This window comes from Osmia bicornis, chromosome 7 (assembly GCF_907164935.1).
Source record: "Osmia bicornis bicornis chromosome 7, iOsmBic2.1, whole genome shotgun sequence".
Classification (NCBI taxonomy): domain Eukaryota; kingdom Metazoa; phylum Arthropoda; class Insecta; order Hymenoptera; family Megachilidae; genus Osmia; species Osmia bicornis.
Window position 1 is genome coordinate 243,337 of NC_060222.1, and position 16,050 is coordinate 259,386.

At 29.4% G+C, this 16,050-nt stretch overlaps 2 protein-coding genes across 2 annotated transcripts; both read right to left on the minus strand.

The window, feature by feature from the left end:
* Positions 1–5,648: 5,648 nt before the first annotated feature.
* On the minus strand, positions 5,649–13,129 carry LOC114878361 (la-related protein Larp4B). The gene is given in 16 exon segments (XM_029192096.2): positions 5,649–5,967; positions 6,071–6,174; positions 6,364–6,565; positions 8,889–9,501; positions 9,504–9,741; positions 9,743–9,764; positions 9,861–10,006; positions 10,078–10,302; positions 10,514–10,654; positions 10,772–10,899; positions 10,902–10,994; positions 10,997–11,019; positions 11,108–11,195; positions 11,198–11,413; positions 11,416–11,472; positions 12,667–13,129. Coding segments are annotated over 15 exon segments (2,304 nt in total). The 5' UTR covers positions 12,683–13,129; the 3' UTR covers positions 5,649–5,967; positions 6,071–6,078.
* A 563-nt stretch (positions 13,130–13,692) lies between these two features.
* LOC114878373 (eukaryotic translation initiation factor eIF1) lies at positions 13,693–15,821 on the minus strand. Its single transcript, XM_029192119.2, is given in 6 exon segments — positions 13,693–14,467; positions 14,469–14,516; positions 15,254–15,360; positions 15,363–15,383; positions 15,386–15,409; positions 15,633–15,821. Coding segments are annotated over 6 exon segments (327 nt in total). The 5' UTR covers positions 15,661–15,821; the 3' UTR covers positions 13,693–14,368.
* Between the last annotated feature and the right edge of the window lie 229 nt (positions 15,822–16,050).

The window sequence follows — 16,050 nt, forward strand, 5'->3', positions numbered from 1 at the left end:
GTATACACACGCCTAATTTAAATTTGATTTGTTTCATACGATTTTTGTTTACATGAAACAAGTCAACGTTTAATTAAGTTTCATATTTTTCTTTTTAACATTCTCTTTTTCAATCGGCAGGGAATATAGGAGCATTTTCGTCGAATTATTTTGAATCATGCAAACTCGTTCACCCAGAAATTGGAAGATATCGATAAATACAAAAGGATCAATTGATTTTTACATGTATATGAATATATGTTAAAAGGCACTGAACATACAACGAGATCGTCCGCAATATAATTAATGATAGAGGACGCATTTATAAGTATTACAGGGGCACAATTAATGTAACCGATGAGAATATTTCTCATTCGAAATGAACAATTAATGTAATTGCTCAATACGAACTAATCAGTTCATATTGAAACATAAAAAAAATTAATCGCATTTTATCATCTAACAGTTTTCCCAAGTATAATTTTTAAGATACAAATCATTCTTTATATCTATAACAGTGGACCATTTACAAAATTAATATTCGGTCATAAACAGTATTTGTTATTGTAATTTAATGAAACACGTTATGGCTAATATTTATAATAAAAATCAATGAAATTACATTGATTACAATTACAATGTTTGTATTTTTTCAAAGAACGATAGCAATGTTGTAAATGGTTTTCCTTGGACCCAAATATACAAATTCATTTTAAAACAACGAAATGTACAGTGCATATGTAATATCTTGCTGGTATTATAAATACGAAACATTTTTGCAACCTAGTTCCTGTACCTGATAGATAAACTTCTTATGTTTTGTACAGAGTATATACGTAAGATTTCAAAATTTTCATAGCAGATAACTTTAAATCAAATTAATCATTATACTTAACTAATCATAAGCAGAACCTTTAATCTTAGATATTAATTACATTCATATTGATAATGAACAGGAAGTAAACATGTTTAAGAGATGATCACTGCTTGCATTTTTATATCTTGACATTTATAAGATTCCATTTAATGTCACGTGCGTTTATTACTTAATCCCTTTTGTTTGAATGGAATAAATTGTATCTGTCTAATCGAATTAGGATATGATAGTAGATGTAAAACTCTTGTACATGAACTTTTCATGTTGATCTAGAATGCAAGAGTGATATTATACAAAACAATAATTATTTATAATGCGCAGTTATAAATATATCAGCATGAATTTTCCATGTATAGTTTTTAAAAATATTTTAATGTAGTTATCATAGACATTGTAGTCCAGTGCCCACTATGATAAACAAATCTTATATACAGTAACGTTCATAACATACGTTATGCTGAAAAAAACGCAGAATAATAACAATAAGAATTTTAGGAATGTTAAAAACATCAAATTGATTTATAAATATATGCTTAACAAAACACTTGTCGTTTTTTAACATCATAATATTAATGATGTATACTTAATTACAGTTTACTCGATACTTTTGTCTGCAAAAATGGTCGGTGTAGTAGTTACAAATATTTTAGTAGCATTATTTTTGTTATTTCTGTACATTTTGTGTTTCACATGAAACCGTTTAAAAAAGTTATTAAGTCATTAATACTATATTTGTGCGATAAAACAAGGCATAAACCTTTTAACAAAATTTCAAAGCTCAAACAAAAAAATGTTCATTCTCGTGAAAAATTTAATGTATTCAATACAATATACTACATTTACCTTAAAATACTTTATATATTCATAAATACATGATCGTTTAAGGTACAACTCAATAATGATCATGAATTTAATATTTACAAATAATTTATTTTTGTGCCTGATGGTACTTATAAACATAGAATTTCTGAATCAAAATAAGTCTTTAGATTCTTAATAGAATATCAGAATAAAATGTTTATTTATTTTTGTTAAAGAAATTACATTAAGATTCTATAAATTTTTCGAATGACTAAATGTTACAGAACATGTAATAGTGTCTTTCATATGATAGAAACTATATACTTTTAGACAAAATAAACTAATGTGTACTGTTTTTAATAATCATATTTTATCCTTTACTAAAAACAATCTTTTAAATAATAAAAATAAAAAGCTTAGTATATATTGTTAAGTTCTAGAATCAATGTATGAAATATTATAACATAAGATAATAAGGGAAGACGAAAAAGTTTCGAACTATATACCATAATTATACATTATTATTTGTTAGGGATATCGTAATTTACAAAATAATGTTAATTTTTAAAGTTTACTTTCTAACTAGTATTAACAATGAATAAAACTCATTTTTTTTGTAACTTTCTCGTACTGAGATATGTACCAAATAAGATGTTTACAAAACTTGCAATCAGAAAGTATGTAATTTACTATTCATTTGATTTTAATATAACAGTATTAGTGAGGTCATGTTTGATGTATTTGAATCATAATTAATAGGTAATATGAAATCGTGTATAATTTGATTTGATTCCTTGTAATGTACAAAGCCTTCATATTCAACTTTATATGCACAAACAATATTTCTTTCTTTTCGTGGAACAGTATTGAATCGGTCTCACAACTTTAATTAAACTTGCATCATGTGTAAGATACTGTCAGTCTCTTATGTTAAAGATATTGGCAGTTTCTTTATGCCCTGAATAAAATTTACATAGAGAAATGGTTCTTTGCTTCACATTTATTTAAATATATTATTAATTTCCGTCGTATTTACTGAAATTAGTTTTGTCTAATTCATTTGCAACACTAGGCCATATACTTTTTATCTAAATCTGCATTTATGCAATTTCCAATGAAAGGAAAAATATAATTCTTGAAAATTAATTAGATAAATAACACATGAGATTTAAAGTAAAAGCAAAACCAATAACAGTAATTAATGTTTAATTTTGAAATTTGTCACTTTACATAGTAATAAACAAACGTCATAGATCATATAATACACAAGTTTTTCATAGTAGTTAAAAAATCAGACTTTCTAGGCCTGTATAGCCTATGAAACGGAGTACATTATATATTGTATTTCTGTTGAACTTCAATCTAATCACAGTTTATTCTGATGAATGAATGAACGTAAGTTTATCAGCCACGATTATGTGACGAGATTATTAAAAAAGAACGAAGTTCTAATATACCTTTTTCCACACATTCCAATCACAATTTTATCCCAATATACTACCCTTACCCTGGACCATTTGGAATCGTTTTTTACCTTCAAATAATTATATATATTCTAATTCAACTGCCAGCACAAAAACTTTTATCATCAACTTTTTTTTTCTATTTAAAGCTTAAGAAAGTTTTATTTAATTTACTTTCAGCATTACAAACTAAATATTTTAGATAGTTATTAGTCACTGTCAATTATTATTATTTTTTTTTCTTTTTTTTCCGACAATACATGTGATCATTACGATCCAAGGTATTGGTGTATCTATTTCTCACTTTGTATTGTACAGGTATATAATATACCAACAGTTTAGCGTTTCTTACATTAAATTCCATACATTTAGTAAAGACAATGTATAGAGAGGAATCAACTTTCAATTTCTTTTTTTACATATAATCCGTAGCAATAATTAAAACGAATATTCAAAGCATACACATAATTAGCTATACATAATTTATAGGGTAACGCATAAAGTAAGACAAATCACTTTAACATCGTTTACGTTTTCTAAAACTCCATTATCAAGAAAGTTAATGCTTATCCAATTTTTATGTATATATGCGTGTATTTTTCGTATTTATATAAATATTTTTATTAGTAAATTCATGTTAGTATGCAAAATAAGTGAACCACATAGAATAACTGATCAATTAATGTCTTGATCATTCGATAATATTAAAAATATATGCACATGACTTATAATTTTAGAAATAATCTTTCTTTTGTATATAAATATAAAAGACAAATGTTATTATTAGTTAGTGAAATTGAAATTAAATACTGATAATACATTATTGTCACGTTTAATGAGATATAAGTTTGGAAGAAAAACAACACAAAATTTCTTGCCTCACAATTCATTTCATTATTTCTATAATCATATTTAAATATAGTACATGTGCACAACTTTCTTTAAAGTAATATTCTAGATCCAAAAAAAAAAAAGAAAAGGAACGAAAACGAAATGGCAATCTACACAAAATAAAAGAAAATAATATTAAAATATATATAAAGCCCCGTTCTCCAAACAAATGAATTTACTAATAAAAAAATATTTATGTATGTATCTTAAATGTATCATACTTATTTCTTGATGTAATTAACGACATTACACCAATTTTTAAATGTATCACCGAGATACAATTAATGTAAGTTGTGCTACAGGACTGAGGCTAAAGCAAAGTGTTTACAGCACCACGATTTTAAACTGAAATAATTAATATCTTAATGCATTTACAGTTGATAACAAATTTTTTTTCTGTATATTCAACATCGCGACTAATCATTTCAGATATAAAAAAATTAAAAGGCAGTATTATAAATGTAAAGTATAATTATACATATTGGTAATTATTTTGTAGTTCAGGAGATTGGTTTTTCGTTCAATAGTCATTATTTCAATTTCTGTACGCATATTAGTAACAAATATATCATATGCGTTCTTTGCTACAATGTATAGATACATGTAATTATATAACATCTAAAGCCAAGCTCCTGTAATATACACAACGTTTTGAGGCACTTAAATGTGTGCTCAAAGACCATATTTCTGACAACTCTTATATTACTTGCCAAAGCATAATTCTAAATTGTATGTTATCTCATGTAACGGTAATATTAAAAAGAAAAGTCAGTGCCGTAAATAGGTGCCTAAATGTTGTAACAATTACCATTCGTTCTTTTCGGCTTTTTTAACTTTAACACAAAACTAAAATCTGTTAATATTATTTCCAGAATATCAATAACACGTATTGTATTATTACTTCTGATTCAACCGGGACAAAAATTTTAAAGCTTCTAGTGGAGAGTAGAATGTACTTGAGGCAATATAAAATGTTAATATTATTCATTTTTTGTTTAAATCAAAAAATAATGTTCCTGTAAATTAGAAATAACTACATAAATATTTTATCATTATTATTTATAAAGCAATAATGCTTCCATAATATTAATATAAATTTAATGACTACAATATGTTGTAATAATTATATTTGTTACTGTTAATATTAAAGAAGACTCAATACGCATTATTGTAGGCAATAACATATACATAGCACTTTTTTTATTTTCCTCGGATTTTGATTTTTCTTTTCTTTATAGAAACTAGAATTCAGACAATACAGCAAATGTTTCATTTGTACATTAATTGTTATTCAGTATAATTGTCATTAATATTCTGGAAACTATGCAAAATTTGTCCATGAATATTTGTAATGATATATATATATATATATAATAAAAAAAAAAAAAAGAAATTATGAGAAACAGAAATTAGATCGTTTTCTAATAAATATTCTTAATATTTATCTGCTTCAAAAATTACATTCTCTTTTTTCATTTAAACAAATCAGAATTCTGTTTGAGAATAAATTTCGTTGCACTCTGAACATTCATTAAGCTGTACGCGCATAGCAAGGTTTGGCACAAAGATAAACATTTCCCAGTTACGGCCCTGTGCTATGAAAGGGGAGAGGAGAAAGGAATTAAAAGATTAATACCTTAGTTTAACATTTTTACAAGCTAACAAATATGTACCTCCAAAATCACAGAACCAAAGCAATAACAATACTCTTCTACACAATGTATTATCCTGCCAGCAAACATATTTTCTTAAATATGCAGCGAATTAGAGTTTCTTCAAACAATTCTTTATGATTCATAGTTAATTGATACCACATTCATTGTAGGCGAAGTCACTGTACAATGTAAAAAGTTTCTTCGTACCCACTATACCAGTGTAGGATAAAAATAGTGGTACATAATCCATATAATCCAGATGAAGAATAACAGCTAAATATTGAAATTCACTGTGTAGTATCTGTAAATGTGCTTAGTTCACTTCATCTTTAACTTTATGTATTAAATAAATTCTGCTTACTTATCCGAAGAATAATATGATTGTATAAAAAATGTTTACTTACATATTGATTTATACATTTCCATCTCTTTCATCTGTTTTATGCTTTGTACAAGGTAGTTCACGACAGTGCTGTGCTACTTGGGCATAGCTTGGCTTCAGAAGATCCTAAAGTAACAAAATATAAGTTAAGCTTTCTTCATTTTACATTGGCCATAAGTTTCATTCAACAGTAAGTATTATTCTCATTAATGTCACATTAATATCTAAACAAAGTGAAAAATATATTGACAGTGAGAATCATTGGACAATTTTTACAATCAAAATTATTATTTAAAAAAAAAAAAAAGTACTTACTACGGGGAAAGTAGAAGACACTCCCACTTGTGACTGGGAATTTTGTGAGGCAGCAGAGGAATTACATTCACACCTAGATACTTGTTCAGAATCTTCCACTGTGTGTGCATTTGTAACAGCCTCGTCCACTCCATTCACCATGTTCGAATCGTCAGTCTTTACAGATCTGTCAGCGGTGCATTTCAATAATAAAGGACTAAACCTGAACGTGCATAAGTATAATAGAACATATATTCAATACATATTAAATAATTACAACTGTGCACCTTAAAATACCATGCACAAATAAAAGACAGCTACTATTATATACATTTCCATTCAGAACAAAAAAAAAAAACAAAAAGAAACGCTACATAGTTAAGGGAATGGGTCTTGCAAGATTGCAATACTTATTTAACAAACCAGTATACACATCATTTATTTACTTCCACTGACAATGAATCTATAGTCATCAATTAATAATGAACCATGATTTTTATTATATTTCATGTGCAAATATTACAGCTTAACTTTGTATTAAAAGTAAGATTTTAATTGAAATGCCTTTAACAGTAACTTGAAATAAACAATTAATAATTGTAATATGATATATAGTATAATTAACGTAATATTATAATAATAGTAATAGTAGTAATAATAGTTATAGTAATAGTAATAATAGTGGTAATAATGATGATGCTAATAATGGTAATAGAATAATGATAATAACTGCATGACAATAGACTATAGAAATAATGATAATGATGATGGTAATCATAATAATAAATAAAGAAATAGTATCAATATAGGTAACAATAGCAATAATAGAAGAAGCAGCGATAGTAGTGATAGTAATAATATAATAATAATAATAATAATAATAATAATAATAGTAGTAGTAGTAGTAGTAGTAGTAGCAATAATAGAATAGCAGCAACAGTGACAGTTTGAAATAGTAATATCACTAGTAAAAGTAATGAAACCAACAATAATCACTGATGGCAATGATATTTATAATAACTATCATGGTAACACGAGCAGAAGTGATTATGTCAGAATCAATGATAGCGATGATGATACCAACAAGAACAAAGATTATAAAAATTATATCAACAGTAAATATATACTCTTAATGGTAGCAATAATGCAAAAGGTGAAGACAGAAATAACACTGGTATTAGTAGTATTAATAGCAGAAAAATGATGAATTATGACAATGATAAATGACGGTGATAATAATAATAATGACAGCGACAAAATAATAATAATAATAATAATAATAATAATAATAATAATAATAAAATCATATATTGAAGAACCCTGAATAATATAATAGTCCATATGTATTGTTCATTTGCCACAGTAGTAAAGGCAAGAATTATAATAAATTGTGCTACCACAGAGTACTGCATACATTCTTTGCATACATACACATTGCAACACTTTGTTATAGTATTTAATCACCATAAAAGAATGATAAAACTTCTGACTACCTAGTATCAAACGAATACCTCGATTTTGAGCATTTTACATTTTCAAATTTGCTCTTTTATCGAGTGGAGCACCAGCTCTTCTATCCAAAAGAAAAAAAAAAATCTATTCTTCAGTAAAAGAATCATACTAGCGAGGCATTCCAAACAATATTAGACAACTTACACTCGACGGGAGAAGATAGCAATGAATAGAAATAAATGGCAAATTGGAACAACTGAGCACGCCTACAAAAATTAACCACCACAGATAATAAAATAATAGTAAATTTAGGAAAGTTACACCTATTTCTTACTGCTTTACACATGAGTATATAGTAATTAAGAAGGGAAAGTTCAACAATAATAACACAACCAGCAATTTTTTACAGAATTTTCAAATTTGCATATACACATATGTTAATAATAATAATTTACTTTTGAAGACACTTAAAATTCAACTGCTTGTACTGTTAAAAAATCCTATAAACATTAATAAAAATAGATATAGTTGTAAAATATGTTTGGTATCTTTTATTAATATACTTGTTCAATTATTAACAAATTAAAGAATAATATATAGACTACTTGTCATAAACATAACATAAAATTACTATCTTTCAAAATTAAAATATATATTTTAACATTTATTATTTTTATTTGTTTTAGCCGTTCAACTACTTTATTATTTTCATTAATTCTATTTATGAATTAGCGAATAAGCATAAACTTTAACATTACTGTAATACCATACCTAAAAGAACAATAATCTGTACCTAATAAACTACCATGGAAAACTACTTTCCCTTTCCTACTTATAGATGATATAAAAATATAGGTGGACTATACGAATTTCACTAATATACATCCACCATACAGAGCATAGCACGCATATAATGCAGCCAACACTATCAAACACAGCTTAGCAATCTTTTCAGGCTTCATGTGACTGCCTGAACATAAATCATTCTGTTGTATCTGTGTATACGCGCGCGCGCGTTATGTACGCATGTACGTTGAATATATGAATGAATGTATGTATTTGTGTATGTACGTATAAGAAGAAAGCACACTCACTTATCAGGAGATGACGGGGGAGTGAGGGTGATGGTGCTGAGAGCGATGTCTGTGGAGTCATTGTTGCTAACAGAAGCATTAGAGCTGACATTTGTAGATGCAACGGGAGTAGCTGATGTACTGCCAGAACCAGTTGGAGCCTCTAACGAGCCAGCATGACCACCAGCACTCGATCCTGGACTTGCAGACCTACTGCTATTACTTGTTGGTTGTTGTTGTTGTTGTTGTTGTTGTTGTTGTTGTTGATTATATTGTTGCGAAGTTCCTGCAGATTCTTTTTCTTTAACGCTTTTCAATTTTGCAGTGCCCTTAACTACATCTGAAAGCCTATTCTGTGATTGCGTACAATCGGTACCAACAGTCTCTACTGAAGCATTATGGGATTTTGCAATATCTGCATCTAGGCCAGGAAGAGGAGGGAAAGCAGAAGCTTCCAAATCGAATTGTGCCCCTCGGTTACATTGTGTGTTATTATTACTGGCCGGGGTTGATTCCCTGATCGATGGTAAAGGGCTATTGTTAGCCTTTGACAATGACTCTTGATCTTTGATCCTACGATGCATACGATGACGCGGAAACTGAACTCCAGAATCCACAGTTTGAGCGTCATTTCCTGGGATCCTTTAGAGTGGCTGTTATTGTACTGGGCCTCTCCAGGTGCTACGGTTGTATGCGAGGAATGGAACTTTGTGCCGGTTTGATAGGAAGAAGAGGTTGGCTTCACCGTAGGCAAGCTCGAAGTAAAGGTCGGAACTGTTGCTCCTAAAGATATTGGTGGTCCGCTTATAGGCGGATGTGAGGTTCGTCCCATCGATACCATGTTGCCTCCGCCATCCATTAAGCCTGGTCTTTCGGGACCCATTTCTTTGTTTATTTCTATATGACATATACACGTATGTATATAACTTCTATGATAAGAAATTAAATATAGTTCTATATCATTGAAAATAATTATTAATCTTAATTGTATACCTGTGACGCGGATTGTATCTCGTATTATGTGGTTTGAACGTGTTATGTGCTGTAATACCATTCATTGTGAAAACACTTGACATATCAAAATAAGCAGGACTTGCAGGTCCCCAAGGCATCATTCCAGCAGGATAAAATGGCTGATGCTATAAAATTATTTCAAACTAATAAATTTATTTTATTTCATTACAAAAGAAACAGAAAAAATATTACTTACATATACATGAACCTGATTGGCATATGGCGGCATAGTAGTTTGTGGCATAGTAGTACCATTTGTATAAAGGAAGCGTTGCTGCCCAGCTGTATAACTATTTGGATCATAGACAGGCGGTGGCGGTGGTGTTCTATAACCATTTTTAATACCACTTACACCAGCAACTGCTGGTATCGGTAGCCTATTCATTGGTTTAGCTTTAATTCTTGCCATTATTGGCTTTCCCTAAATTATGAATAATAAAATACTAATATCACATGTTACCAGATATAAATTATTTGAAATCTCAATATAAATAATAGTAATCATACTAATAATTCAATAAAGTGTTTCAAAATATAATTTCTACTCAGTTCTAAATTTTCGTTAAGCCAATAAATATATATATACATATATATTATTACAAATAAAACATTTCTTAAGAGCAAAACATTACCTGAAACTCCCGAACTTCTTCACGTAAAAACCTATAGGCCTTTTGAGCATCGTCATCAGATTCAAATGTTACATACCAAGAACTATTATGGGCAAATTCACATGAAATGAACCTTGGACATCCTTCTCCAGAAAATAAATTCTATAATAAAAAAGTTCCATTCATTTCACGTCAAATAAATAAAAGAAGATTATTGTAATTATAATACTTTACTGGTATTTTATATCCATGTGTTATTAGTATTGTATTTTTTCTCACCTTCACATCTTCCAGCGGCGTGTTATCTGGTATTTCGCGAAGAATTACAATACATCGTTTATGATTAGGTCTTACTTTTTGCCCTTCTTCGTCAACTTGCACATTCGGAGATTCCCTCAGAACTTCGTTATAAGTTTTATATCCTTTGTTAATTTCTTAACTTGATTAAAATTTGCTACTGTCCATATTGGTACATATTGATCATTATCCATTTGTGATAATAATATGTATCGTTGGCTAAATTTTCTCTAAAATAAAAGAATATATAATGCAATGGAACATAAATCTATTTATTAAAATGAAAACATAAACAACAATTTTATTACAATATTTTACCTGGAGAAATAATATTCAAGTTGCGAAGAGAGCATCTGTTTAAGTTGTTCCAACGGTATACCAGGAGTAGATAAATCAGCCATTGGAGCGGTTGATTTGGCACATCACCTAAAGCAGCAACATCCACTGGTCCATAACCTGCAGCACCTCCTATACCTATAGCATGCTGTGGTGAAGGCTCTAGATTACCAACACTCGCCTCCAATATCAATTCATTTCCACTTGGAACGCCGTTCATGATGTTATATTCCAAATTGGATGCAGTACTTCCAATTGCACCCCCAACAGAACCCAAAGGTTCAGGGTGGCTGGATACACCGCCCCTGGTGGGAGCTTCCCAATGTCCCCATTCATGTACACGTACCCTACAAAGAATACAAAAATGATATTAATAACAAGAATTCTTTATACTATACAAATACCTTACAAAGGCAGCTAATATCCAATACATATTGTACTTACATGTTAAAACATGTAATATATAACTATAGATGTTAGAAACTCTATTATATTTATAAAATGTTAACTTTTGAAAATTATAATAAATGTAATAACAATAAAATCACATTCAATGACTGATCACAAAATCGGAATTGCTCTTTATGTCATTAAATAAAAATGCATTATATCATTTTTTTAATTGGGATAATGCATAAGTCTTATAAATTTATCGCCTTCAAATGCAATATGCAATAGTTTTTATAAACTATTTAACTTTAAAATGTAAATATAAATGTAAACTTTGAATATTATGAAGTTTTACTGTGAATATATTTTGTAGAAATATTATTAACAATATGTACTATGCAAAATATCAGTCTGATGTAATACATTTGTAGTGTCTATATATATATACTCATACACACATCATAGAGAACATGTACGTACACACGCCAGTTCTGCATGGTATGTGTCGCACGTATGATGCGCGCGCGCGTGTTCATGTTCAATAATACATAGCCGTATGCCGTATGCACGATGTGTATGGGTGCGTGCGCGCGCGCGTTCGAATGTATATGTGCGTGCTCAATGCATATATATGTACGCGTATTTAAATTATATAAAATTTATTTACATGAAAATCTCCGTAAACTATGAAAGAATAATGAATACAAAAATAGAGTTCCAGATTTTTTTATATCCCCATAAAATAGATGTTTCAAGTAACACTGCTTTTCAATTTTTTATGTAAAACACGCAAGAACGGGGAAGAACATTAAATCACAATGAAAAGTTAAGTATTTCATTGATTCTGCTTAAAATTAAAACTGAATGTTGATCGTACAAAACCGTGCCACATGCTAAGATTTGCTCTCGTTCAGTATCAATGTGCAATCGTCAAGCATTCACACTTAAACGTCACATGTATCCTTCTGATATAGTTCTTTGGAAAAGGTTACGGCATGAAAAGTAAAAATTTTGAAAAGGCAAGATATGCAATATGTTGGATGCGATTAGCCAAATATAGAGCGAGACGTTGGCCGGGCCAACACGTTCACGCACGCAGATATGGTGACAACCACTTGGACAGTACACTTATGCGTATCGTATATCGTTACCGAAATCACCATTCATCCCGAAACAATCCCGGATTCCATGTGCCTTATCAATAGGTGTTCTCGGCAGCTTCGTTTACTGGCTCGTTCTTCGGGTGTAAGTACCGTGAGCGCACACGGTTGTGCGCAAAAAACTCAATCTTATTCCTCGTTCTCAAGCTATGAATAGTTAGCCATAAGCATCTGCCCTCAATCCTCTACATCATTTGGATCAATGTGAGTCGCGCCGTTGTAGAATTGTATAAAATTCTTACCAAGAAGATGAATCAACTCAACACAATTTCTCAAGGAAACTACAAAATGGCCGACACAGAAAGGCACATGCCGTAGCTCGATGCATTGGGGTCGTAAGTATGTAGCCCGACTATAGTGATATCTGGTGGTTAAATTACCACGACTCATACCCGGTAAGTTTAAATTTTTAAATATATTCAGAGTATTCGTTTCATTAAAATTCTATCAAATTTTCTATCAATATAGTATTATATACACACATATTTATATCGTACTTTTATCTCGTAAAATAAATCTAATAATTTTATTCTTTATTAATGATAATTTCTAAAATAATACACATTTTTACCAAATTTAATTCGAATCTACTATAGAAGTGACGAACGTATCCATATGTAATGAACAAAGATCTATTTATACATATATGTAAATACATAAAATACAAAATATAGATACACAAGTTTTACAATGTTCATATTGCTAATAAAGCGATCATTTAAATCACTAATATTTATTATAGCGTAAACAATATACCTCGACACTAACAAATTGTTATTTACAAATATACACAAGTATGAAAGCCAGTAATATGTTCATTGTTTTAAAAAACTATTGTTAACACAATGTATCAAAATTCAAATACTTAACTAAATATATATACTATTATCATTTCATAAAAATTTGTTAGTTTATAACTGTAAGCTTTTACGTGTATAACATATGTACATTAAATCTTGTGCTTTCTTACTTTTTCAATATATTATATGGAAAGGTAGTAGAAAAAATAAATCAGAATAGTGGTGAATTACCATTTATTTAGAACAGCCACATTTTATCGAAAACGATTGATCTGTTATCAATACTGCTTTAAAAAGGAAAAAATTGGCAATTCTCCCTCAAAATAAATCCATTACAATAAAACATGATTCTTTCAATAAATAATACAATCAATGTGGAATCAAAGGCACAAAACTTGGAAATGACAATATAGAACCAGGCCCATTACCTTACTATATAAACAAAACAAAGCATTCAGCATTACACACAATAAATCAAATCTGGAGTCTAAAATAATTCTTTCGATCTTTCTCTGAACACGTCTATAGCGCCGAGATACATACTACCTAATCCAAAAAGAAGAGCCATCCGTTACTATTTGTATCTATTCCTTGTATAAGTATTTTCTCAAATTACTAATTAATTATCACTACTACTTTAAAACGTGATGAGTTTAGTGAATTATCTATCATAAGGCTGCAAAATATTGCTTCCTACAATCTTACAAATGTCTGATTAGAATATTGTGCCTATATCGTTACTGTTATATATTTTTTATTGAAATATATATGTGTATATAATAGGATATCTCACGATGTATCAACAAGTATTAGTGACTGATACAGATAATTTAAGATGATAAGGTGTTGATGAAGGTGGAGTGTTCTTAGATAGTGGCATGGGTGTTTGCTGGTTAAAAACCATGGACTTTTAGTTGGTCAGGTTTGGCCAGACCTGACTTTGTTAGCCACTGACATATATTTTCTCGCTGATCCCCCTGCAGCTGCAACACCCTCCCCGTACTCTGGGTGCTCGATTACTGTCCCATTGCAGGCAAACTCCTAGAAATTGAATTGTCTTGTATTATTCACTTTGTTTTCATATTATTTATCTTTTAATTAACTTGTAAAGATAATTATTTAAGCGATAATATTCCAATTTAATAAACCGACGTTTACGTTAATAATTATTTGTAATATTGTTTCATTAGTAAAAGTAATGATACTTAATAAACTTTATGTAATAAAAAATATTTATTACCTAAATAAACATTGTAAAATTTGTTGCAATAAAATTAAAAGCAAAGAAACTACAATTCATTTGTTCTTTAGACACTATTTTAATAAAATATATGTTACATATAAATAAATATTTATATATACACGATCATGTATGGCATTATATACGCGCGCGTGCGCACACATACACGTTGAAAAACGTGACACTAGCAATTTTAAATAAAAAATACTAAATTTCATTAATCTCGTAAAGGATTATATACAAAATTATGCGGTTAAAATATAAGAATTCCGAGATTTTATTTGTATTCAATTAAGTATGTCAAATACCATATTTTTGAAAAATGTAAAAATATTGTCCGAAAAATTAAACCACGTTAATTAAATTTGTTTAAAAAATATTATGTACTATTAATACAAAATAGAACACATCTTTAGTTGTGTAGTAAATTATGTTTTATGCTAGGTAGTTGTTTGCATCAGTTCTATTTTTAGATTGGATCTGACACTGACAAAATATTCAACGTTCGAAATTCGTGAAACAATCACAACTTTATTACCTTTTTACATGCTCTCACTATTTTCTTCAAGTCATATTCAGATGAAAGTCCTTGCACTGTTGTTAAGGTCTTGCGACCATTTCGTTGTTGGATCCTTATATGCACAGACCGTCTTGGACATCATCATCTGACCCTTGATTGCATCTGCAAAGGGGTCTGAAAAAAAAAACCAAATAATTTACATGATATTCAAACTTATACAATTTTGCATTCCTCTTGTAGATTTTCTCCTAAAATAAATTACAACTTAATAAAAAACACAAAAACGATGCGAAATCTTAATTGCGTACTATGATGCAAGCGAAAGACGCCATCGCCATTTTGATAAAACTATCTGCGAGAATATGATCAATTGGAAAATAGAAAATACAATACTAACCGAATGTGTTGAGATTCTGGATGGACATACGACAAACAAAATATATCCCTGGAAGATATAGAATTGCAAAGTGCAAAGGCAGCTGAGAAAAATCACGGATGAAGTAGGATAACAGAAGCACCACGCAAGAATACTGGTAATCCAAAAAACCTTATGCAGAGGCTGAACTCAACCGGAAGTAAAAGTTGCATTTGTCATGAACAGTGGGTGGGGTTGCACATGCGCAGTTTTAATTGCATAAGCTGCGTTTACACGAATCGAATGTTACGATATTTGATTGGTAATGATACATTAACTTAACTTAACAATTTTAAAGCCATTAGTTTTTATGATTTTAGCAGCTATAAAAATTCTTATTCATGTACACTTTTGAAATAAATGAATACTACTTTCCAGTTATTTAATACTCTCAGCTTTC